The 26,901-nt window shown below is 40.1% G+C and overlaps 2 protein-coding genes across 2 annotated transcripts in view; one reads left to right on the forward strand and one right to left on the reverse strand.

Moving 5' to 3' along the window:
• Positions 1-23,787, forward strand: part of mrvi1 (murine retrovirus integration site 1 homolog) — a 52,010-nt gene extending 28,223 nt beyond the window's left edge. The window contains exons 15-33 of the mRNA XM_082162015.1: positions 1,114-1,220; positions 1,405-1,469; positions 2,180-2,353; positions 4,329-4,406; positions 4,494-4,540; positions 4,637-4,693; positions 5,312-5,803; positions 5,982-6,060; positions 8,874-8,988; positions 9,070-9,100; positions 10,620-10,760; positions 10,853-10,984; positions 16,297-16,450; positions 16,547-16,596; positions 18,943-19,062; positions 19,230-19,297; positions 20,794-20,913; positions 22,778-22,894; positions 22,980-23,787. Of these exons, the coding sequence (XP_082018141.1) occupies positions 1,114-1,220; positions 1,405-1,469; positions 2,180-2,353; positions 4,329-4,406; positions 4,494-4,540; positions 4,637-4,693; positions 5,312-5,803; positions 5,982-6,060; positions 8,874-8,988; positions 9,070-9,100; positions 10,620-10,760; positions 10,853-10,984; positions 16,297-16,450; positions 16,547-16,596; positions 18,943-19,062; positions 19,230-19,297; positions 20,794-20,913; positions 22,778-22,894; positions 22,980-23,220 (2,388 nt within the window). The 3' untranslated portion in view covers positions 23,221-23,787. The remainder of the gene's footprint in view (positions 1-1,113; positions 1,221-1,404; positions 1,470-2,179; positions 2,354-4,328; positions 4,407-4,493; positions 4,541-4,636; positions 4,694-5,311; positions 5,804-5,981; positions 6,061-8,873; positions 8,989-9,069; positions 9,101-10,619; positions 10,761-10,852; positions 10,985-16,296; positions 16,451-16,546; positions 16,597-18,942; positions 19,063-19,229; positions 19,298-20,793; positions 20,914-22,777; positions 22,895-22,979) is intronic.
• On the reverse strand, positions 10,993-16,289 carry LOC309493013 (uncharacterized protein). The gene is made up of 2 exons (XM_082162075.1): positions 11,785-16,289; positions 10,993-11,476 (listed from the first exon to the last, which is right to left on the reverse strand). Exon 1 carries the CDS (start codon positions 13,908-13,910, stop codon positions 13,029-13,031), a length of 882 nt encoding a protein of 293 aa, XP_082018201.1. The 5' UTR covers positions 13,911-16,289; the 3' UTR covers positions 10,993-11,476; positions 11,785-13,028.
• Positions 23,788-26,901: the final 3,114 nt, after the last annotated feature.

The raw sequence follows: 26,901 nt of genomic DNA on the forward strand, positions 1-26,901 counted from the left end.
CAGCAGAGGAGAAAGAAAATGAGTGTAATCTTTTCTTTAGACTTCCATTTAAAAATGCAGTACTGTAAACACTAATCTTTTCCTGAAAGACAACATTCCACTCTCAATTAGGATTCAGATATTATCAGTAACCTAATGCCAGAATGGGTATTTGAAATCCTACAGTTACGAATGTATCGGCCATGGCCTGTGAGTGAGAAGAACTATTGCTCCACTGAAGACAAGCTTCAGGACTCAAGCAGGATTTACTGTTCTGTTTTTCTTTTGGAGACCACAGACTGTTTGAACATTAAAGCCTGTTAGGGGTTGTTGTTTCATTGTGTTATTCTTGAGTGAGTTCAATCCACTCATGCAGTGACTCTTAAAAGGTTGGGGCTCAGATAAGACCACTCTTTAAAATCATATTACACTTCAGTTATCTAATCCCAGAATAAAGGCCAAACAAATAAAGCTTCCACTCTGTACCGAACGACAGCCAGGACTTTAGCGCTGCATTATAGTTCTTGTGTATGAAAGTATGATAGCACTTGATGTTATGTGCCATGTTGTAAATCTCAAATGAACGCTTCTGATGCTAATCGAAGAGGGTTTGTTGCACACAGAGAATGAAACTTTTGTAATAGAATGATTCTTTAACTATGAACAGATTGCAATCCTGCAGTGAAAGTATTTTTACATAAATTATATATAGTATACTGTATATATAAATACAGAAATGGATTTTTTAAAAAATAGATCAAAAGTCTTCACCGATCAATTGTAGATCAACGGTAGTTACAGAATCACAGAATATTGGAAAAAAGAAAAACAATGTGATTGGATGATTGCAAAGACTAATATTTTACTTCCTCTCTTAAAGGGAATGTTATCAGAGCATGTTGTTTTTCCCATGGGATAAAGCTAAGTATTTTGAGTTGGTATGTGTGAGATTTTCTTTGCAGGGGCTAAAAAAAGTAAAGCCGCACAGTACAGTTGGAATAGTTTCCATACTTCCTCAGGACTGAATCACACTTTGCTCTTAATTTCTTTCCTTTTTCCACTACAAAACACTACAGAAATTGTTGTCACCATATCCAAGAGATGCTGTCAAGCAACCTTGTGTTTCTTTTGCAGTACGCTCCAGTTGAAAGCAAGATAGTAAATGTAACCATGACTCCACCAGCTATAGTGCTTCCAAGTCAAGTCAGCAAGCAGGACTCCTGTCCTTTGGAGAAAGCAAGGTATTGATGTTGTAGACCCATTACAGGATTCCTAAACATCTCTTTTGATTTATTAGCCTTTAAACAGCAGTTTTAGTAATTCAATCATTGTAAAAAGCTGCTAAAATAAGTCACTGTTTGTACTTGTGCTGAATGTGAACTTCTTCAGTGTTGGTATAATGTGATTTTAATCTGTGTGTGTCAGACCACACAGCCCTAGGCCTCGTCTCTCCCGAAACTCTGCATCATCATGTCCCATCACCACAGTGGGTATGTTCAACTATGCATGCAAACATACAGTTTTAGATATTTTGTAGTATTTAGAGATAATTATGTTTTCAAATGGCATAATATGCAATGTAAAAATAGTCATGTAATGTAACTCAATGGGCCGGATTTACTAAACAGGGCAAAAAGCGCCAATGAAAGTGGAAGGTTCTGCTCTAGATCTACTGACGACACTCAAATTCAATCTACCAAGAGCAGCGCAAATTAGCGTCTGGTTTGAGATATGCTTTTTGGGCGGTAAAACCAGTAAATTGTCACCGTAAACCTTAGTAAATCGTGTTGCGTGATTCATTTAAATACCTAATGTAATGTCTAATGTAAAATACCATAAATTTTGCATCTGAAAGGCATATGCAAAAGCATATGCAATAAGGTCAGCCGCAAAAATAACTGTGTCCATGCCTTATCAGTGCTAATTTTTCACTGTGTGTTTTTAGTAAATTCTGACAGTAGTTTTTTAACGCCAAAAAAGGGTTCGCGCTGGCGCCAGCTGTTAGTAAACCTGGCCCTATGTAAATTTGATTAATTCTTATATTACACATTAGGGATGGTTGTGATAGAAGGAAGCGTACAAAATAACTGAAATGCTTCCACTTAGATTTCTGTTTACTTTGTTTCTCCCCTGAGATGAGTTGTCGGGGTGGTGTGTTGTACAGCTGTGCTTAGGTTGTGTGTGCTCATTTGTGTTTGAGATGATGATGGACATGTGATAGACCTGGTGAAGGATCCTCTTCCTGAGCTGAAGTTGTCTGAAGAGGACCGTCAGAAGAATCTGGAGCTGCTCGATCAGGCCAAGAAAGCAAGCGATCGCTTCCTGCAGCGCAGGGGCCGGCGCTCCACCTGTAGCCTTTCTGACTCCCCCACAGGTAACAAGATTACAACCCCAGTTAGGACAGTGCTTCTCAAACTGGGGGCCATAGAGGGCCTTTAAATTTAAACTTCATTTAACCCTTTAACAGTCACATTTTTGCAAAAAATTATTTATTGCTAAAATTGTGTTCTTGACACCTCATTTAGCAACTTTTCAGGTTTTTTTTTTTCTTCTTCAGATGACCAATTCACTTAGCAGACACACAAGTCAAACAGACGGTTGACTTGCGCAACATTTAGGGTAATTTTCGGCATGTACTGACAAGTATTAAGCATTAATGGAATTTTTCATTTGTGCAACTGAAGTTGACGTTTTTTTATATAAAAACATTAACATTATCCAAACATGTTTTTATTATAACACATGCAATAAATGCATTGTAAAAAGTGCAACAGTCAACGTAATATAATAAAATCTCATAAAATTTTAAGTCAATTAACAAGTATTACAAAACAAAATAATGATGATAATAATAAAACAACAATAAATTATTATTAAATTATATTACAAATAATAAACATAATAGATCTAGTGACAATCTGTACAATTTAAGGTAAAAGACAAATAGTCAATGGTATATAATAGAAATATAATAAAACAAATTTTTTGATATGATATGGTATTGGTTACAAAGCATTGGTTTTTGTTGTTCAAACAAAGGAACCCGACCATTATACCAAAAGGGACTTCATTCTAAATAAATATACATTAATATTGAGTTGGTCCCCCCTTTGCATCTATAACATGAAATCCGCTTTAAAAAAAAATTGTCTCAACTTTTTGCTTCAATTTCAGTCAGACGTCCCGTCAATACACGTCCGAGTTTTTTTTTCAGCTTCTCAGCAACAATATATTTTAACAGCATTGCCAACAGTGGATATAATTGCCATTACACACTCTTTTCAATGAAGGGTTTAAGGACAAAGAGCCAAAAATGGGGTCTGGCGAGTTTTAATTGCAGCTATTTGATCGCGAAAAATGTTCAACCGTGCAGTTACAATGCAAAGGTGCAGTAAGATTTCTGAGAAACACTGTTGATATTTAAAATCACCAAAACAAACACGCTCCCACCCAAAAGCATCACACCCCTATCTTGATAGCCCTGCCCACAAATCACAAACACGCTATGCAACACAGGCACCTCCCCCCTCATTAGTGGACATGCCCCTTACTGCTGATTGGCTACAAGTGTGTTTTGGTGCTCAGTTCAATCCACTTTCAACAGTGTTACTCAGAATTCACTTACTGTACCTTTAATTAGAAAATGTCTGTCTTCATGTTTTAGTGGAAATTACATCAACACATTTAATAATGCTGTGCGTTTCAAGGCACTTAAGTGGACCTTTAACAAAAGATTTCCTTCAACAGTAATGTTCCAGTTTCAGTCATGCAGTGGTTTTCTAGGCAGTTGCGCATATCATGTAAAAGTTACAATGTTTAGGTTTTACATGGTCTTTCTTAACAGGAATTTAGAGTTGTCTCATGTTAATGTTTAAGTCTTGTTTCTATATCTTGAGTACTGTGTATTTTATCGCTTTATCTCAGTCACGTCCCATAGACTTCCATTGAAAAATGCAGCACTGTAAACACTATTTCCTGTGGTAACTGACAGCCTGTCAAGTTTTCAACCGAGCAACTGGACAAATGCTTGGTTATATAAAATAATTTCCCATTGATATTAAAAATGAAGAACACTTCTTCCAAGTGGTGAATGTTTTTGTTGCAATCTTGAAATGTTTATTTCAGAAGCAGCTTGTTTATTTTCAGCTTTTGCGATTTCCTTGCTTATCAGACTTTAACATCATGTCCGCATGTCCTCAAATGTCTTGAGCACCAGCCAAAATTCCTCCTTTATCCTGCACACCAGCCACAGCATACCGACTTGAGCATATTCACAGGTCGATAAGAGATAAAGCAAAGTAATATCCAAACTTTGTCCAAAAATGGCTAGCGTTGTCTTTGGGTTACAGCTCTCTCCCCGAACCCAACGCCATGCTCCTCCCCCAGACTATCCAGAAGCAGTTCCCTCTCCGCACCCTCACAACTAGGTACCATGCTGTGCTTTCTTTCACATTTGCCTACAGAGTCCCTTTCCATGGTTGATCTAAGCTAAATGGTTTTGTTTGCTCCACCAGGTCCTGAGGTCTTCACAACTCCTCCAGCAAGTCCCTCCATAATTCAGGTGAGGTCACTTCTAATTCCCTTCTATATAGCGTTGATATTGTGTCCCCTTGGTGATGATAAATGTTTCGTTGTTTTTGTTTGTGTATGTGGTCAGCATCTGGAGGTACCATCTACCCATGACCAAGAGGACACGAGTAAGCCGGAGCAGGAGGTTTGTGTAACTAATGTTATTCCTTCTGCTCTTCTCACTTTAATCTTCCTCCTTCAGTGTTTCAGGTATAAGAACATTAGCAAACATGTTTGAATTTTTTCCTCTTTTCCTCCTTTTTTCCTTTTATTGTAACCTATAATGTTAGTCAAGTGCCAATTTAGTTCATCATGACCTTTTCCTTTCTAATGCAGTCTAAAGTAGTACATGTGAAATGAGTAACAACAATGTTTTACTGCATTTACTCACAGAAGTTGAAATGTATTGCACAAACAGTTCAAACTGACTTTTCGACTGAAATTAAAGTACACATTAGCATATTTTATGCTAACTAGAGTAACTTATTATGAAATAATATGCTTAAGTGTGAACTGAATGTAATTGTAACTGTTCGTAGTACGGGAAAGAAAGAAGTGGGAACCAGCTAATCTTTAACATGAATTTTAATGACAAAATAAAATTCAAAACTGAAAGCAAAACATGTTGCAGATACTTTTCAGCTGACTTCCGCACATGAACACAAAAGAAAAACAACATAATTGCCACACATTTGTATCATGCACTTCATGCACTTGTTCTTCCCTTAATCATTAAACTCACTCTTTTGTTCTTTTGCTTCAGACCTTCACGAGGCTAGTAGAGTGGATGCCTAGCGACAAGAAAAAAAAGGTGTCCTCTGGAACTTTAACCCCGCGTTATGCCACCACCATACCAGCCAGAGATCCCGCCGTGGTTCAGAAGGAGAAGCCAGACCATCATGGAGCAATGGACAAGGGGACGAACTCTGAACACACAGCCCAGAATAAGGAGGAGACTCATGGCCGTGGTGTCAGTCAACCTCCAGCCACAGGGGTCGCCAAACCCGTGCCCCGGCCCCCCACACAGCAAGCCCCATGCACGGCCGAAATCAAAACAATAGGGGCCTTCCCACCTCTAATGAGAGCCGTCTCCTGGGACACGGTGGGCTCCATGAACATGAGGAATGCTGCTCCCAAAGGCGAGGAGAGTCTGTCCTTCCCTGACAAATCAAGGGAGTCTCTGTATAAGTCCTCTGGGTACAAGGACTTCCCTGTGCCACCTGGGACCGTTAAAAAACTGTCCAGTTTGCGTGAGGTAATCCTTTGTTGTCTTTGGCCAACCCGATAACCATGCTTTTTCATTAGTTTAATGTTCCTTTTTATGGCTTTCTCTGAGATTTAAGCCCAGTTGGCAGAATAAAGGGAATGTTATGTCCCTGATTTAGCGGAATCACTTTTTGAAAGTTGGTTTATGGTTTTCATTCCTCTTCTAGGAGCACAAGCTGGTGCGTAACCAGAGCATCTACAGCTCAAAGCTTCCTGACCTGAGTGAAACAGCCGAGCAGGAACGAGGTGCGATCATCCTGCCTCATTAAATCATATTAATAGTGACTGTATTTATGATTTTTTAGCTATTTTGCTTTAATTGCTCATTGTTGCATTTGGTCTGATGTTGAAGCCGTTCTGGCATTACTTGTTGTGCCTTCTTCTCTGCTTGGCCTCTTAATGGCTGCTTGCAGCTATATTTATATATATATTGTTGGTTTGAAGGGATAGAACACCCAAAAATGAAAATACTGTTTGCCCTCATGTCATTCTAGATCTTTATGACTTTCTTGCTTCTTCTTTGCAATACACAATATATGATATTTTGAAGAACTTTGGAGTCCAGACAACATTTCATTGTATGGACAAATAAAACTCAGACTTTTTCTCATAATATCTTCTTTTGTGTTCCACAAAAGAAAGTAATTTGGCAACACTTTATTATGATGGTCCCTTTTAAACATTCTGTTGACTAAGTAACTTTGCTACATGTCAACTAACTTTCATTAGAGTATTAGTAGACTGTTTGCTTAATATCTGCTAACACTTTATCGTGATGATCCTCCAACAGACATTCTACTGACTATGAGTAACTTTGCAAATAAATGTTATTCTAACCCAAACCCTACCAGTCTACTAATACTCTTATGAGAGTTAGAATGACATGTAGGTGCAATGTTACTTATAGTCAACAGAATGTGTTGAAGGGACCATCGAAATAAATTGAAACCAGTAACTTATGCATATCTGAAAGGACATGAGGGTAAGTAAATCATGCATGAATTAAAAAAAAATTGGATGAACTAGCCCTTCTGTTTTAGGCAGATGAATTATTCTGGTTATGTGTTAATCCCAAAAAAAAATCAGTTCTATGTAAACTGTCCCTTTCTGGCATCTCAAATGTATCATGCAGACGTAACAGGGTTTAGTACTGGCCAAGCCTTTATCTTATAGGGCCCTATCTTGCACCCAGCGCAATTGACTTTGTACACCGACGCATGTATCATTCCTATTTTGCAAAGCGCGCTTTTCCCTCCACAGAAGCACGTCGCTAAACTAGGGAATGAACTTGCGCTCCCGGGGGCGGTTCAGCGCAAAAAAAGGAGGCGTGTTCCGGCGCAAACTTTCCTTCATGCTATTTTGATGGTTTAGAAAACAATTGCGCCACTAACCAGGAAAAAATAGTTTAAAGTCAGTGGCGCGTTGCGCATGTTATTCATATGCTATTTTAAGGGTGCATGCTTGGCCATAATCAATGTAGCGTGTGCACAACACGCACTTTGATTCTCTCATCTACACAGAAGCAGCAGTTTTCATTTTTGCAAATCATACATTATTACGATAGATAGATAGATAGATAGATAGATAGATAGATAGATAGATAGATAGATAGATAGATAGATGGATAGATGGATAGATGGATAGACAATTTATAATAAAAGCATACATCTAGCTTACACATTTACCCAAATTATCATACGCCTGTTTAACCGAAGTTAATTTGGGTGGGTTTCTCCATTTCAATGTAAATTCTCTCTTTTACGGCCGTGACGAGAGCGTTGCTCTCCTTGTCTGTGAACCGCTCCTGGCGCGCGCCTGGCAAATCCACCGTTACATTCACAACCGCCGTTACAATAGGAATCCGCTATGGAAAAAGCGCGTCTGCTCTTAAAGGGAATGTGAGATGACGCTCTGATTGGTTTATTTCACGTTACGCCCAAACCACACCTATGAATAATGAAGCTACTTCAGACCAACCCATTTTAGATTAGCGCCTGGCGCAAGAGTCATTTATCCCGCCGGGAAAACAGCAACAGCGCCCAAGACCCGCCCACAAAGTTACTTGCGTTTTGCGCTTGACACTTGCGCTTCAGATCGTTAAAATAGGGCCCATAGTCTCATGTGAAGAACACTTGACTATACTTCGCATATTTTAACATGTAACATTTTAGCCTGTTTTTACAAACAGAGGGACTATTCAACATTATTTTCTATGCTGTTTCACAAGTTGTCAGTTTGTTTCTCTGCTATTGTCAGTAGAGCGTAAAATGATAATTCACCCAAAAATGAAAATTCTGTCATCAGTTACTCAAGTTGTTCCAGACCTGTATGAGTTTCTATTGAACACAAAAGAATATATTTTGAAGAATGGTAATCAGACAGTTGCTGCACCCCACTGACTTCCATACTATGAAACAAATACTATGGAATCAATAGATTTGGTTTCTGACATTCTTCAAAATATCTTCTTTTGTGTTCAACAGAATAAAGAAACTCATACAGGTTTAGAACAGCATGAGGGTGAGTAAATGATGATTTTTATTTTGGGGTGAACTATCCATTTAACGTTTTTGTTTTTTTTACCCAGAACATGGGGCAAAATGTCACCCACTTTTATGGGATTTATTGTATCACTGATCTGTTTTTACACTGATTTATATTACTTGTTTGAAATACATTTGAAATGTAACTATATTCTTACACCACTAGGTGGCACATGTTTGTCACAATCAACACGTAGTGCTTGTAATAATTTCTTTTAGAGCTCTCTTAAAGGTACACTATGTCATTTTTGACGCTCAGACTAGAGGTTAATAAACAAAACTGCATTCATTTAGCAGAAGAACACTGTAGCCGGAGCTACTTCTCTCTGTTTATGTCTATGACGAGTCACGTCGAGACTTTTCTGCAGCGGTTGTCGTCCCGCCAGGGATAAAATATTCAGAATATAAACACTTATTATAGGCGTACCGTAGTGATTCAGGATAAAACAAAAACACAGTTTGGAAGATAGACTCATTATGTATGCATTAAATCTTAGTGATTGGTTCATCTCTCAGGTCCACTCTCTCCACTCACAAGCTCTCTCAGTGAAGAGGAGAAACCTGACGCCATGCCCAACATTTCAGATGTCATGCTGCGCAAGCTCAAACTGCACAGAGGTTTACCTGGCTGGTACGCTCATATATCCATTATTTGAACATAGAAATATTAATTACCTACTAATAATACCCCCCCCCTTCTTTTTTGTTGCAGTGCACCTCCGCTCTCAGAGAAGGAAGTTGAGGTGTGTATATTCTTGAGTTTTGTATATAATTGTATATAGATTTATTTTCATTTTTAATTTGTACTCGTATTAGACCCTTGTTAGTTTTTGACTCTGTATATAATAAGAGAAAATACAGTCCAGGGGTGCTGGAATCATTATGTTGTCATAAATGCATCACAGCTGCACTTGTTCAGGACAGTGTTGTGCAGAATGCGGCTGTTTTGATATGTAAGTGAAGGCCATGGCTGAGCCTGGCTTAGGACATGGCAATTTGATGGGCTTTAGTGAGTTCCTGTCCCCTGTGAGGAAACTAACATGCCTTTGTGAATACAATCTGCTCCCAGGATGACGCTAGTGAGGGTCAAGGGCTGGACGTACTTTCCTCTCTAATATTCAGACAATACTGGCTGTACTCTTGCCGCTCTCTTTGATCCTGACAGTAAAGTTCCCATGATATTAATGCTTTCCTTAGTCCTGCTCCAGTTCACAAAGCAGGAGAAAAAACACAACCTCTTGTAAAGTCAGGTTATTCATCTACCATGTGTATTAGAGAAGTCTGTGTATTAAACCCTACTAAATCGACAAATCAAATGTAAAAAGTTTAGGGTCTGTACAGTATTTATTTATTTTTGAAAGAAGGAAGGAAAGAAAAGTGTCATTCTTTTCAGCAAGGACATTCAATTAAATTAAATCCTCATTAAATGGAAAAATTTGAAATTTAACAGAAATGTTTCTTTAGCAGTAAATTATCATATTAGAATGATTTATGAAGGATCATGTGACACTGAAGACTGGAATAATGATGCTGAAAATTCAGCTTTGCATCACAGGAATATATTACATTTTAAAATATATTCAAATAGAAAATAGTTATTTTACATTTTAACCATATATCACAATATTACTGTTTTTACTGTATTTTTTTATCAAATAAATGCAGCCTTGGTGAGACTTTTTCCAAAACATAAAAAAAAAAAAAAAAAAACTGTACAGTAGTGTATTTTTCACAATAACTTTGATCATATTTCTTTATATAATCTGTTTTTCAGGTCATGATCTGTACCTGAATAGTGTGTATTATTATTATTATTACCCACAAATATATTCTATACATATATATTAACATTTAAAGAAAAGCTACTGACAGTGGAAACATGGTGTTTAAATATCATTTTCAATGTAATTAAAAAAATATATTATTTCAGATTATTTTTCTCTGTACTTGTCTTGAAAATACTCACCAAATGTTCATTAAAATTTTCTGGTAAAAACTTACAAACTGAACAGTCAAATGAGTTCATTAATGTGACTTAAGTCAATATCCTGTAAAATATATGACACATAGCACTTCCTGAGAATGACACATTTGTAAACTACTTTTCTGTATGGTTTCTGCATTTATCTTTTCCATTGTGCCAGAGGCTTATTGACTTATAAACATGTGAAATCAGTTGTGTTTTCACAGTGACAAATACTTTCACAGCCAATGGATGTATTTTGTCTTTTAATGGCCATGTTTGCTGTCTTCTCCCTGCAGAACGCCTTTGTGCAGCTCTCCCTGGCATTCCGCAATGACAATTACACGCTGGAGTCACGGCTGAAACAGGCGGAAAGGGAGCGCAACCTGACTGAGGAAAACGCAGAGAAGGAACTGGAAGAGTTTAAAGGCAGTCTCAAGGTCAGAGCTCAATGCAAACAGCCCACATAAACACACATGTTGGGAATAAACTGGAATAAAATAAACTTTTTTTTTTCTGCATGCCATTCCAGAGCACTGTGTCAGTGTGGCAGAATGTTGAGCAGCGTGAGTTTTACCAGCAACTCTTAGAAACGATTGCCCTATTACATCGCCTGACAAACCGCCTCTCCAGCAGGGCTGAAATGGTGGGAGCCGTGCGGCAGGTGAGATGCTCAACACTCCAGCGTCATAACTTCATGTGAACTTCTAAAGCTGCGGTCACTTGAACCAAATTTCAGTGAAACTTTGGAGGCAAAAAAGCTCAATTGTCCGTAGTGTAGCGATGAATGATGCACAACTCACACAGAAGTTACTTTCAAGCCCAGCAGCATTTTGTTGGTCAAAGTAGCGAATTCACGTGACCAACTAAACTCGATGAGTGGGGAACTTTTTTAGATGTGGTCACATTAGCTAAATTGTGCATGTAAAAACAGGTCCTTTGTCAATAGCAAATAGATATATTAAGTTCTGCTCATACTGTATAGTAGTCACTTTCAATCCAAGCAGCTGCACTGACCAACATGAACACGAGTGAAATCTACGTGGGGAACTTTTTCAACCTCACGCAAAACTCTCAAATCCACAGATTCCTGTTGAAAAAAATGGATTTCGCCCACGAGCAACAGTAAATGTGTCCACACCTACACGCAAAACGTCTCGGTTACATATGGTAACCCTCGTTCCGTGAGGGAGGGAACGGAGACGTACGTCGTGGTCAACGACGAATAGGAATCTCGCTAGAGAGGCCAATCTACTTCGAGTGAAACTAAAACAAGCCAATACACATTGGCGTGCAATCATTTGCATCAGCTGCGCAGCCTCGCAGCGCGGGTATTTAACGAGCAGCTGGTTTTTTGCACTTCAATTTTTTGCTGAGGAGCCAAGCCTGAAAAGCTGGTCGCCCCGGCGGGTAGCAGCAGATGTGGCGACGGGACGTACGTCTCCGTTCCCTCCCTCAGGGAACGAGGGTTACCATATGTAACCGAGACGTTCCCTATCGTCCGGTCACTACGACGTACGTCGTGGTGAACGACGAATAGGAATCCCTACCAAAGCGCCACAGCTGCTGCACCCCATCCAGCGCCCTGTTTAAGCCTCCACACCTTCTTGCCCGGAAGGACGATAGGAGAGGGCTTACACTGAGAGTATCCGTCACTGTTGTTCCGTGATAACCCATACAGTGAGATATTGGATAACACTGGGAAGCGTGCCCAAGGATTCAGCGGATAAAGGCCTGGCACCGGACACTCCGCCATGTCCGGGCCGAGGGTGTTTGGAGGACTCAACAGGTTTTGACTCTGGAGTAATAAGGTTGCACAGTAGGATGCAGCAAGCCGACAGAGCCGGTACTCACAGTGCTTCTACCCGTTTAGGGTGAGAACACGGGAGGACACGGGCTCTACACGTAGGCTATAGAATCTAGCAAACGTGTTAGGTGTCGCCCAGCCCGCAGCTCTACAGATATCTATTAGCGAGGAGCCACGTGCCAGCGCCCAGGAGGATGCAACGCCTCTCGTGGAGTGTGCATGCAACCTGAGCGGGCAGGGCACGCCTTGAGCTTGGTAAGCCAAGGCGATGGCATCCACTATCCAGTGGACCATCCTCTGCTTGGAGACAGCCTTTCCCTTCTGCTGGCCTCCGAAACAGACAAAGAGCTGGTCTGAGGTCCTGATGCTTTGAGTTCTGTCCACGTACATACGCAGAGCGCGAACGGGACAGAGCAAAGCCAGGGCTGGGTCTGCCTCCTCCAGGGTCAGCGCTTGCAGGTTCACTACCTGATCTCTAAAGGGAGTGGTAGGAACCTTGGGCACATAGCCGGGCCGGGGTCTCAGTAAAACATGGTTGTCACCCGGCCCGAACTCTAGGCACGATTCGTCGGCCGAAAATGCTTGCAGGTCCCCTACCCTCTTGATCGAGGCCAGTGCAATCAGCAGCAAAGTCTTCAAGGAGAGAAGCTTTAAGTCTGCTGACTGCAAAGGCTCAAAGGGAGCATCCTGAAGGCCCACTGCTCTCCGGGCCCTCTTCGGACCCAGAGACGGAAGAAACTGCTCTTTTATTGAAAATTTGGGTACCGCTGGTGTTGAGGCCAGCGGCGGAACAAAAACAAAAGGAAAACAAAGATTTTCCACCCGGCCCTCTTCCGGGGGATGGAGTGATGCGGTCATCGTCTCCTGGAGAGCAGTCCCTGCCATCTCTGGGTCGCCCATCCTAGGGCCACTTGTTCCTGGCTTTGCCGCCCTTCTTAGCGGGGTCCTGGATGGGCGGGGCGGCCCGCCTGCGACTGGCTCCACGGCGCCGTTTAGATGGAGGCTGCTGCGGCGGCGCGGGAGCAGGGGCAGACGCAGGAGGCCGCCCTCTGCAACGAGCAGACTGAGGGGCCGCAGGCGGTGGGGTGGGGGCCGCAGCTGGCCGCCGCGGCAGGATATGTTTGATGGCCTCAGTCTGCTTTTGTACAGCCGAGAACTGCTGGGCAAAGTTCTCGACCGCGTCGCCGAAGAGGCCGGTCTGAAACACGGGGGAGTTAAGGAACCGGAGCTTGTCGGTCTCCCTCATGTCGGCCAGACACAGCCAGAGATGGCGTTCCTGGACCACCAAGGTGGACATCGCACGACCCACCAACCGCGCGGTCACCTTCGTCGCACGAAGCGCGAGGTCCGTCGCGATGAGAAGTTCCTGAAGAACTTGGGGATCGTGACCACCCTCGTGCAGGTCCTTCAGTGCCTTGGCCTGATGGACCTGCAGCAACGCCATAGCGTGCATGGCAGAGGCAGCTTCCCCACAGGCCTTGTAAGCCTTGCCGGTTAAATCCGACGAGTACTTACAGGCCCGGGAAGGAAGACACGGTTCTCCACGCCAAGTGGACTTAGGGCACAGCTGCATAGCAACGGCCCGTTCCACTGGCGGGATACGCGTGTATCCCTTAGCCGCCCCGCCATCAAGGATGGTGAAGGGAGGAGGAGCCACCGGGACGGTTTCTGGCAGTGAAAGGTGCCATCCATGTCCCCGTAAGCTCCTCATGCACTTCCGGGAAGAAAGGCACTGGGGTGGGTTGCTGAGAACCAGCACGCGCCACCCCGAGATACCAATCATCCAACCTCGAGGGTTCGGGACACGGTGGAGGATTCCACACGAGCCCGACCCTGTTGGCGGCCCGGGAAAGCATGGCCATCATCTCCGGGTCCGTCTCAGGCACCGCTGGCACACCCGAAGGAGGCAGAGAAGTCTGACCCACCTCCGATGCAGCGATCGACATCTGATCTTCACAGGGAGCCCCAAAGGAGACAACCGGTACACATCGCGAGGATGGTCCAGCTTTCTCCAATGGGGGCTCAACTGGCTGCGGAGCATGAGAGGGGTGAGGGCTCCTAGGGGGTTGGTTCCCCGAAGGAGACGCGCTCACCGTAATCCTCAGGTCACCCGTGTCACTGCCCGAAGCAACTCTCTGAGGAGGATTGGATCGAGGCAGAGGCACGGGGACTCCGCCCCTTGGCAGGAACGTGAGTCTCGACCGCAGCTCCGCGATGAACATCTTCCCACAATGGGTACATGACTCATCCACAAATGCTGCCTCAGCGTGTTTAATGCCCAGACACACGAGGCAGCGCTCGTGACCATCCCGTGAACCCAGGTAACGACCGCATCCAGAAACACACAGATAGAAAGTCATCTTTAAAAAGACGCTCTCTATCTGTGTAAGCTCTTTTAGGGACTGCTCTCACTGGTGCTGAAACACGCAGGGGAACAGTCACTGCGAACACAGACAGGAATGTGCACCTGTCTGTGCGCTCTCTCTCTCTCTTGCTGGCAGGTCTTACCAGCTGTAAGAACAGCTTTTGAGCGCTCTGACGGCGCACCTTACCAGCCGTTATAACAGCTTTTTTTTTTTGCTCAGTATGTGAAACAAAACAAAAAAAAAGACCGAGAAAAAAGAATAGAGAAAGAAGAGAAGACTGCTCGCGCTGCCGTGCTGTAACGCCCGCACCGGGAAGGAGAGATCCGAAAAAGGCTTGTCTTGAAGTCACTCTGGTAGAACGCATCGAAGTGCTTGGCTCCGAAGCAAAAAGCTGAAGTGCAATCGCACCAGCTGCTCGTTAAATACCCGCGCTGCGAGGCTGCGCAGCTGATGCAAATGATTTCACGCCAATGTGTATCGTCGTACGTCGTAGTGACCGGACGATAGGGAACAGAATTTTCCCCTTAAAAAATTGCCGAACAATGGTAAATGTGTCCTGAAACTTTACCATTGCTCTACACAATTTTTCCGGGGCGAAATCCAGTTATTTAAATACGAATCTCCGTGATCAGGAATATTGTGTGATGGTGTGGTCACATTTTGTGGATAAAATTCAGTCATTCCAATAGGGATCCGCACGACTGGGAGTTTCACGTGAGGGCAAAAAAGTTCCCCACACAGATTACACTCATGTTCAAGTTGGTTGCACAAATTCACTGCAGTGACCAACAGAAAGCTGCTTGGTTTGAAAGGGCCTTCTGTGTGAGCTGTGCTTTTTATGCAAAAGAGATTTTGGAGAAATTTTCCTTCAGAGTCTCTCTCGGCTGAAGTGCTCTTCATGTTTTCATGAGAAAACTATCCTTTGTCTTGGTGGAGGCACTAGATGGGAATGTTTATTTTCTGGCAGATAAGAGATGTTTGTGATAGATTTAGCTAAGTGTCATGCTTGCCCTTAGGTTAATGTGCAAGCTAAAGTAAACCAAGTTAACAGAGAAGGGCTCAGCGGTATGTCTGTTGCTTGTGGTGACACTATTATGCCCTGCATGGGTTCACTGCAAGTATCATTACCTCAACTCACAATGCCTTGCTCTTACATCCCGTAACTTTATAGTGACCGATGATACAAATATTTTTGAGGGTGAATGATCATAGAATGAACATCTTATTAACACCCTCAAATACTCATCACATTTATTTTAACAAATGCATTTGAAGTCTACTTTTGCATAGTAGATTTGCATAGTAGAAAATGAGTGTGTGACACGGATTAAATATTTGATCATTTTCTCAACGTCATTTAAGACATGACCCTGAATTAACATCCTTGCTGGTCCAGCAACAACATTAGTCAGAGACCTAGCAACTACTATATCCTTTTTTGGGAGATAATCATTTTATTTTAAGAATATCATCTTGTATGGAAGCTTGTTTCTTCCATAGAATAAAAATGTAAATAGCTAATTGTAACATTTTACCTCATAATTCAGATTTTTGTTTTAATTACAATTGCAAGTTTATATCTCGCAATTCTGACTTTTTTCTCGCAATTGCGAGTTTAAATCTTGCAATTTTAACTTTATTTCTCACAATTGCGAGTTTATGTCTTGAAAAAAAAATCTGAATTCCGAGATAAAGACACAGTTACCTTTTTTATTTTTCGACCAAAAATCCCAGAGTTCTGGAGATGCACAGTACCCAGTAGATTGTGCATGTGATAATGTGCCTTTGCTTTGGCCGTGGCAGGAGAAGAGAATGAACAAGGCCACTGAGGTTATGATGCAGTACGTGGAGAATCTGAAGAGGACGTATGAGAAGGACCACGCTGAGCTGATGGAGTTCAAGAAACTCGCCAACCAAAACTCCAACCGCTGCTATGGGGGTTCAATAGACACTGGAGGTAAATGGAAATCATCCAGGGCTTCAAAACCACAGTTGTCTTGCCCCCAAAACATGCCTGTTCATGTTTCATATTTCACTTATGCATTTCGTACAGATGATGGTGTTCCACGTACATCAAGATCCATGTCTCTGCAAATGGGAAAGGTAGGCAGAAGTCTGTTCCTAAAGAATTCAAAAAGCCTGATGCCTTAGGAAAACTTTTCTATAAGTTTTCCGAGTTTCTTCCAACTAGAACAGGAAGTTTTTTTAATGGTCAATAGCTTTTGGTTTGCAATTATTTAGATGTGCCTGCTAGATCAAGAAAGTATTAGGAAGAACATTTTCATTCTAAAGGACATTTTATTGGATACCAATTTGGATATGCCTCAAAGTACAAGATGACTTGTTAATAGTTTTATTATAGTTTTAGTAATAGTTATAGTAATAGTAATCGTTTTATTCCGTTTTACACAAACGGTGAGACTGTAAGTCATGTAAGAGGACTCGCATTACATTTTAAATAGGTACACTGCCATTCAAAAGTTTGGGCTCACTACGATTTTCATAATGTTTTCTTAAAAGGATGACTCAACAAGTCTGCATTTAATGATCTAAATTACAGTAAAAACACTAATATCGTGAAATATTGATTCAACTAAATATTGGTACAAAACAACTGTATTCTATTTTAATATACACTGATCCAAAACATTATGACCAGTCACAGGTGAAGCGAATATTGTTGATCATCTCCTAACAAGGCCACATATTAAGGTCTGGGTGGATTAAATGGGAAGCAAACTATCGGCTCTCGTAATCAACGTGTTGGATGCAGGAGAAATGGGCAGGAATAAAGATCTGAGAAACTTTGACAAGGGACACATTGTTATGGCAAGGCGACTGGGTCAGAGTATTTCTGAAACAAGGCTTGTGTGTTGCTCCCGGTCAGCGGTGGGGAGAATTTACCAACAGTGATCCGAGGAGGGACAAACCAGGCCGAGGCTCATTGATGCATGAGGGCAACGAAAGCTATCCCGACTGTGGCACAAAATAAAAGTCACACAAAAGTTTAATGATGGTAATGGCAGGAATGTGACACAACACAGTGCATCTGCTGCGTATGGGGCTGAGTAGACCAATCAGAGTGCCTATGATAAACCCTGTGCACCATCGAAAGCACCTACAGTTCCATTTTCTTTTACATCACATGGATGACTGTGTAGGTGTGCGCTGTTTACCTGGGAAAGTGATGCACCAGGATACACTGTGGGACGACAAGAAGCCAGTGGAGGGAGTGTGATGCTCTGGTCAATGTTCTGCTGGGAAACCCTGGGTCGGCCATTCATTTGAACGTACATTTGACACGTGCCATCTATCTAAACATTGTTGCATCATGACAATGATGTTCCCTAGAGGAAGTGAAGTCTTTCAGCAGGATAATGCACCCTGCCACACTGCATTCATTGTTCAGGAATGGTTTGAGGAACATGATGAAGAGTTCAAGGTGTTGCTTGCCCTGGCCTTCAATTTCCCCAAATCTAAATCCAATTGAGCATCTGTGGGATATGCTGGACCAACAAGTTTGATCCATGGCGGCTCTTGCTCGCAGGATACAGGACATGAAGGATCAGAGACCACAGGACATCTTCAGGGCTCTTGTAGAGTCCATGCCTCGGTGGGTCGGCGCTGTTTTGGCAGCACACGGAGAACCAACAGCATATTAGACAGGTGGTCATACTGTTTTGGCTTATCGGTGTATGTTAAAATGTAATTTATTCCAGTGATGCAAACCTCCATTTTTTTTTAGCATCATTACTCCAGTCTTCAGTGTCACATGATCCTTCAGAAATTATCCTAATATGATAATTTGCTGCTCAAACATTTCTTATTATCATCAATGTCTAACACTTGTGCTGCTTAATACTTTTTTTCATTTTATTTTTTCAGGATTCTTAGATGAATTGAAATGATTTACAGTATTTTAAATAGACATCTTTTGTAACATTATAAATGTCTATACTGTCACTTTTGACCATTTTAATACATCCTTGCTCAATAAAATAATTTATTTATTTCATTTAAAAAAAAACATACTAACCCCAAACTGTTAAACGGTAATGTATATTTGCTGAAAGTTATTTTGTTAACTTTAGGAGTACACTAGCATGTAGATAAGTTTGAAGACTGGAAGCAACAAAAGTCTAGTTTTGGTTTCATGGGATCTTTAAGTTTCATGGTTCATAGAAAATGTGGAGATGCGAAGAACCATGTTTGGCTTCACTTTACTTCTGTTAACAAGTACACTGATCTGAAGAACCTGTAATATAACACTTTTTAAATCTCTAAAAATATGATTGCTGAACCAAAGGTGCAGCAAACAACCATTGAAAATCCTTGATTTTTAATCATGTACCAATAACATCAATAATGTAGATCAGAGAGAGAGAGAACGTGAGTAAACATGTTCATATGATGAAGTATTTTCAGAGAGTGTGTCTTTGTCTCTCTAAGGCTTTGCCCAGACGGAGAGTCAGTGTAGCTGTAGTTCCCAAGTTTAATCTGCTGAACATCCCGGGACAGACGCCGGTCCCCGCTGGCCCTAATGTTGCACCCGGTGCCCTTCCTGTGGTGGTGAGTCCTATCTCAAGCACACTGTCTCGTCAGCAGACACGTGTTATTAATGATGCCTTATTGTTAAGTTCCCTACATGTGGCATATTATCAAGGTGAACATTTGAGGCCAAAGCCATTCATCAAAATGAGACTTCTTACTTGATTGTATTCTACTTTTGTTTTAAGTGTGAGGCAAACACCATTAAGAATGGCAGTTCGTCAGACCCTACACAACAAGATGTGCCTGACAGACCGTAAGTCACTGCCTTTCTCGACTGTGCTGTCACATTCCCCATAAACTATGTACATGATCACGCATTCATCAAGTTATGCTTTGGAATTGTACTGTATTCCTAGACAACCTAGGTAACCTCAGTTTCCTTAAAACTATGCATCATTTTGAGCCTTGTCAAAATATTCGCGTCAGGAAAATGTTGCATGATTACATGTTGGATAGGAAGCCCATCTAAAGAAGCTTATTCACCTACACCCTTAAAAATAAAGGTTCCTAGGGGTTTTTTCAGAGATCTCCAGGTTCTCCAGAGAACCTTGTGAATATGTGAATAAAAGCCTAAATTCAATCTGTTCATCACATAAAGCGATCGTGTCTCTTCAGAAAATTTGGACTAAACCGCTCAATTCACATGGATTAGTTTTACGATCTCTTTATGAACTTTTTGAAGCATTAACTTTTTGCGTAGCTGTCAATGGACGGACAGAAAGCTCTCTGATTTGATCAAAAAGATCTTCATTTGTGTTCCGAAGACGAACAAAAGTCTTATGGGTTTGGAACGAAATGAGGGTGAGTAAATAATGACAGAATTACATTTTTTGGGTGAACTATCCCTTTAAGTGAATAGTTCTTAAAGGAATAATTTTATGTGAAGAACTTAATAATCTGAAGAACCTTTTTCCACTATAAAGAACCTTTTGTGCAATGGAAAGGTTCTTTATTAGCATCAGTGGTTCCATGAAGAACCTTTAATATCCATAGAACCTTTCCATTGCACAAAAGGTTCTTTATAGTGGAAAAAGGTTCTCCACACATAGGGAAAAAAGTGGTTATTGGTTATGAGTGGTCACTGAAAGGTTATTTGGAGAACCTCATTTGCCGGTTCAATGGCATTGCTGAAAACCCCCCTTTTTGGAACCTTTATTTTTCAGAATGTTCCATGGAACCACAGATGCCAATAAAGAACCTTTATTTGCATGGCAAATGAAAGATTATAACTTACCCAACCTTCTCGGTTTTTTTTTTTTATGTGCTTAAAATAGCACACAAGAAGTCCCATAAAAGTCCCATCTGCACTCAGTTTTACATCCTATTTTGTGATTAAATATAAACATTTGAACAGGAACGTTTGACAAAAAGCAGTCATCAGTGTCCGACCATTTTGTTTTAATAAGAAAAGGTAAAGAGCTTGTCACCGTACTGTCATATCCAAATGCCGAGTTTTAACTCAAAGACAGAAAGACAATAACAATCTGGTAAGATGCGTGCTATTCTAAACCGAGTGATGTTTAAAGACCTCCCAAAGGACGTTTAAACATTTCATGTCACACCTTTGTCAGAGCTGCAGTGGTATGTGTGCCATGTGGCATTTAAGAATCTCCTTTAGGGCAGAGGTTATTTTTGTTATTACCTGTGGTTATGAGCTGAGCGAGCCAGTTGTGTTGTTCACACACATCTGCGTAATGGCAATTTTTTTATTGCGCCATCCCTATCTTTCCTTTCCTATGTGAAACAAAGCAGTGGAAACCCTCTGACGGAGCAGGAAAGTGAAGCAACGCCAACCAAAGTTGTCTGCAGTCCAGAGAAGATTACAGAAGAGATCAAAGCCAAGATTGAAGAAGAAGCGTATAACAAAGGGTAACACGCTTGGTGTTTTAATCTGTGTGGATGCACAGTGACTAGTTACATATCATGCAGTTGCATAATTGTAAAACATTCTCTAGAAACAGTGCCATTTTTATCACTTCTTTTGAAAACCAAGGTTGGGTAAAATTGGGGACCACCATATTAGGATGCTTCCACCTCAATATTGATTGGTTGTCAACAAATGTATGAGTTACACTTTATTTCGATAGTCGAATTTAGACATTCTGCTAACTATAGGTAACTTTGCAAATATGTCAACTAACTCTCATTAGAGTATTAGAAAAGACTATAGATATAGAAAGACTGTTCAGTCCTATTACTTATGAATAGGAGAAACTGCAACGCACAATTTGGCAGAATAAGTCCCGCCTTCTAAGTAAAAGAGCCAATCACTGATTGATAAAGTCATTGCATCACTGCAGCTGCCTTTAGAAGCTCCGGTTCACATCGAAACCTGAGACTCGTGCTTAGGACTGCACATGCGCATTGGCTGGTCTAGCCTGAAAATACGTTTTTTTAATGCTATTTTAGAAATTTATTTTACAGTCCTGTAATTACAATAACTAGGTACTAACCCTGAACCTACCCCTAAACCTAACCTTATCCCATGCATTTACTTTACATCAACCAGAACTTTTTAAGGTAAGTACTCTGTAAAATAAAGTGCAACCGAAACCACCTTTATGGGACAGTTCATGTCAGATTTTGTTGCTGAATTGAAATATGTTATTTAATTGTGAGTTCGGCAAGATCTCATTAAAATCTCATGAGATTAGTGCTCAACAAATATGTTTTACCTTAAAAGGGTTTTTTTTTTTTTTTTTTTTTAAACCATATCCTTAGTCCTAAATATGTTGTTAGAGCTTTATTATAGCACTAAATTATTTCAACCCTGTTTCATTAAGTTTGGAATTCATAAACTGTAGGCTACTTAAAATGTGTATGATTTGAAGATGCAAAAAAGGTCAGCTTTATTAGACAGCAAGCAAATATTGCACCGCATCACATTATTAACAGTCATTCTTGTGCTTTATGCCAAGAATAATAATTTTTCTGTAAAAAAAAGAAAGAAAGTTCCATATTTTTTCTATATGACAGTTGAGCTATTGAGCTTGATGAGGCAAATATACTGTACACTAGCGTTCTAAAGTTTGGGGTTGGTCAGATTTTTTTATGTTTTTAAAAGAAGTCATGGTAACACTTTACAATAAGGTTTCATTAGTTAACATTAGTTAACTACTTTAGTTAGCATGAACTAATAATGAACTGCACCTCTACAGCATTTTTTAATCTTAGTTAATGCTAATTTCAACATTTACTCATTATTAAAATCATATGTTGTATTTGTTCATATTAGTAATTGCTCATATTCGTTAATACATTAACTAATGTTAACAAATGAGACCTTATTGTAAAGTGTTATCAAAGTCTCTTATGCTCAACAAGGCTGCATTTATTTGATACAGTAAAAACAGTAATTTTGTGAAATAGGATTACAATTTAAAATAACTGTTTTCTATTTTAATATACTTTAAAATATCATTTAAACCTTGCTAAATATATTTCTTTATAAAAAATACGTAATTAAAACTTCTGTTTTTATGTTTCTTTTAAATGTGAAAAAAAACAAGTTTTAAAGGGGTAAATGTGACAATATATCAGGATTGAACAAAGACATTAGACTACATAGACCACAAAAGCATGATATTTTGATTTCAATAAAAGCTAAATAGCACAGCATACTGCATAAATGCATTCTTTTAAGCTTTATTAAACATTTTTAAGCTTTACAAATCAAAATAAGCTTCTACTGTACATTAATTAGTCTACTGTATTATAAACATCTTCACTGCAGATACCAAGAAGGACTTAAGAGATCTAAAGAACTTCAGGAGCTGAACGAGGAGGAAGAGAAAGCAGAAGAGAAGCAGGAGTCTGAAGAAGAAACCGATAAAGACAGGAAGTCTAATAGGTAACCCTGACTTCAAAGTGTTTGGCTGTCACATTTATTTTTTTCAGTAAATCTCTAGTCATGTTGCTTTTGTGCTTTATTTCAGCAGGTTTGAGGAGGCATTAGAGGTCATTGACCGGATATGCCCCAAATTCTTCCGACGGAATCGGGTGCTTTGGATTGTCCTCACTCTGTTCTTTGCTTCATTCGTATTGGTCAATGTCATAAACTTCTTCAGTAGCCGCTACAGCGACAGCGGAGACACGTCTGCAGAGAAGTCCGCCATTCCAGGCAAGAAGAAGTTTTTTGGACTGAATGTAGGGTCAAAGACTCCTGCCCCTGAATGACATTATTCCCTCATCAAACACAAGTCATATTGTTTCTACGAGTCTTTCACACTGCATTTAGTAAATAGCAGAACTACCTGTTATTGTTTAGGGACCAAGTGTGCTTAGATGAGGAATCAGATTTGCATTGATAAGTTATATTACTTGAGGTTGGGAAAGTTACTGCAGAGAAACGTTTTATGCGACTAATGTCACAGTTGATATATGATTATACCACTCAAACCTTATGATTAAACTTCTCAGGTTTTGTGAAATATATATATTTGAAATATTAACTCCAATATTTAATACAGAATTTGGTACAGTATGTTTTAAATTCTTTGCAATTGTCTATGTTGTTTATTTGAATTGACATTCCAAGGTAGATCCTGAAGTGCAATATTTTGCAGCTGGTAGATGACGGTTGTGTGTGGGCTTGTGCCTTCAGAGCACTGATTTTAATAGTACAGAATTTTTCACAACTTTGAAGAGCACTTTTAACTAGCATGAAAGAATTCATATTTGCACATGTGTGCTTGTGTTTACTGTTGTGCCACTTCACCTTGTAATAAAGGTGTTTGAAAATCAGGCCTGTTTGTTTCTGGAGTGCATGCGATATTTATTGCTCCGGTTTTTCACAATATAGTAAATAGGGGAATTTTACAAAAAAAATTATTGATCCCATTTCAAAAGAAAAACAAAATTATTAATTTATTTTGAGGTGACGCAGTTACACGGTACTACAGTGTATGTAATAACGGTTAATTATGCTTATACTACAGGGCTGCTGAATGCTTGAATCTGATTGGTTGACAAACATTCTAAGGTGTGCAATTATTTTCTGGGAAAGCACAGCTAAAGTAGATCCAGGCAGGTCTTGACCGCATTACATGTCCATATTACTTCGCCACATGATTTCAGTTATTTCAAATGTCCTTACAGCCTACAACAGCAAAAGAACCAAAACGAACAACAACACATTATTTCCATGTTTTTTGCCACAAAATTTATTTTGGTACACAGGTAATTCACATACACTTAATCTCTCTCTCTCTCTCTCTCTCTCTCTCTCTCTCTCTCTCTCTCTCTCTCTCTCTCTCTCTCTCTATAACTGAACTACATTAGTCTGCTATCAGTGGCTCAAGCCTCCATTGCTAGCTCTAAAATGACATTTTAGAATTAGCAATGGATGCTTTGGATGAGATTCGTAAGAAAATTAGTCCTACACACAAGAGTATTTTAAGGAGAAAAATGTCTTTAAATACACCATTTGAACATTGTTTTGAGGTGTGGTAACCGTAGTATAAGTGGAATAATTGAAAACTAATGCACACCCACTGTAAACCCTAACGTTCAAAATAATTAACTGGTTTGAGTAGGGCCAACTTAAATTATACAAATTAGTTCCATCAAATTAACTTTTATGAGTATTTTTTTGTTTTTTGTTTTGTTTTTTGAGTTCACAAAACTGACACATTTTAAGTATGTTGAATTGTTTCATTGTTTTAATTTCTATGAACTTGTTTCTTTTAATTTAGACAAATATGGGCTGGGATGTCTATTTCCCAGCATACTTGCCATGACACTTAAAAGGGAGAGTAAATGCTAAAATTAAGTGTTATAAAATGTTTTTTTGTGCCAGATTAATGTTCAGTGGGAGATTTAGTGTTTAAGGGTCCACTTTATTTCGATAGTCCACTTTAGACATCTATCTATCTATAAATTACAGAAACGTCTGTCTGTCTGTGTGTCTGTTATTCGCAGAAGGTTGTGGTTTAAAAATGAACATTCTGACATTAGAGGGTTGTATCGGTCAAAGAAGCCCCAAGAAGGTTGTGGTTTAAAAATAAACATTCTGAAAATATACACTGTTTTTATAATATTAGTTCTGAATATTATATTTTATTCACAGCCATCATTTGTAGTAACCTAGCATGCTCCCTGAATTCAATGCATTCACAGTCTCTTTCACGGGCACCAAATCAACAATTACTAAAAACACACACAAAAACTGATTTTGCACGGGCATTTTGCACTAGTTCTACTAACTATAAGAAACTTTGCAACTACATGTCAATTAGCTCTCATTAGAATGTCTGTTTGGGAACCATCAAAATAAAGTGTTAGCAGAAATTAAGCAGACAGTCTACGAATACTCTGAGATTTAGTTGACGATCCAACCACGGCCCATTATAATCAATCAATCAATCAATCAATCAAAGCTTTATTAAGAACACACATGGTCCAAAACAAACAAATATTTTAAAAAAGAAGATTATAAATATAAGATTTCTAGGCTGTCAGGTTTTGATTTTCTGTCTATTGGTATTTGCTAGAACCCATCACACCATGTATCTGAACAAGATGTCCAGGACCTCCAGCAAAAAAAAAAAAAAAAAAGCCCACAACATATAAGATCCAGCAGTATATTTAACCTAACCGTAGGCATGGGGTGCTTTTTATTCTTTTTATCTTGTGGGTTTGCTGCCAAAGAGCCCTTTTTTTAGTTTCACCTGACCGTAGAATCCGGTCCCTTTTGAAGTTCCAGTCGTGTCGGACAACTGAATATGCTGGAGTTTATTTTTGGAGGAGCGAGGAGGATTTTTCTTGAAACCCTCCGAAACAACATGTGGGGATGTAGGGGTTGTTTGATATTTTTTTTAGGCTTTCTGACCGCCAAGACTCAAGTAATCTCTGCAATTCTCCATCTGTGATGCTTGGAGAGTCTTTGGCCACTCAAACGTTCTTCCTCACCGTGAATAAAGACAATACAGACACACGTCCTCTATATCTGGCAGATTCGTAACATCTTTAGTTGATTGGAACTTCCTTCTTAATTATTGCCCCGATGGTCAAAATGGGGGATTTTCAATTCTTTGGGCCCTATCTTGCACCCAGCGCAAGTGACTTTGTACACCGACGCATGTATCATTCCTATTTTGCACCCGCGCAAAGCGGACTTTTCCCTCCACAGAAGCACGTCGGTTAACTAAGAAATACACTTGCGCTCCCGGGGGCGGTTCAGCGCAAAGAGGAGGCGTGTTCCGGCGCAAACGTTCCTTCTTGCTATTTTGCAGGTTTAGAAAACAATTGCGCCACTAACCAGGAAAAAATAGTTTAAAGTCAGTGGCGCGTTGCGCATGTTATTCATAGGCTATTTTAAGGGCGCATGCTTGGCCATAATCAATGTAGCGTGTGCACAACGCGCACTTTGATTCTCTCATCTACACAGAAGCAGCAGTTTTCATTTTTGCAAATCATACATTATTACGATAGATAGATAGATAGATAGATAGATAGATAGATAGATAGATAGATAGATAGATAGATAGATAGATAGATAGATAGATAGATAGATAGATAGATAGATAGATAGATAGATAGATAGATAGATAAACAATTTATTATAAAAGCATACATCTAGCTTACACATTTACCCAAATTAACCGAAGTTAATTTGGGTGGGTTTCTCCATTTCAATGTAACTTCTCTCTTTTACGGCCGTGACGAGAGCGTTGCTCTCCTTGGCTGTGAACCGCTCCTGGCGCGCGCCTGGCAAATCCGCCGTTACAATAGCAATCCGCTATGGAAAAAGCGCATCTGCTCTTAAAGGGAATGTGAGATGACGCTCTGATTGGTTTATTTCACGTTACGCCCAAACCACACCTATGAATAATGAAGCTACTTCAGACCAACCCATTT

Source organism: Leuciscus leuciscus (genome assembly GCF_965113295.1).
Source record: "Leuciscus leuciscus genome assembly, chromosome: 2".
NCBI lineage: Eukaryota > Metazoa > Chordata > Actinopteri > Cypriniformes > Leuciscidae > Leuciscus > Leuciscus leuciscus.

Coding starts and splice junctions, on each gene's coding strand:
- LOC309493013 (XM_082162075.1), bottom strand. CDS start 13,910: ATGATTGGTATCTCGGGGTGGCGCGTGCTGGTTCTCAGCAACCCACCC.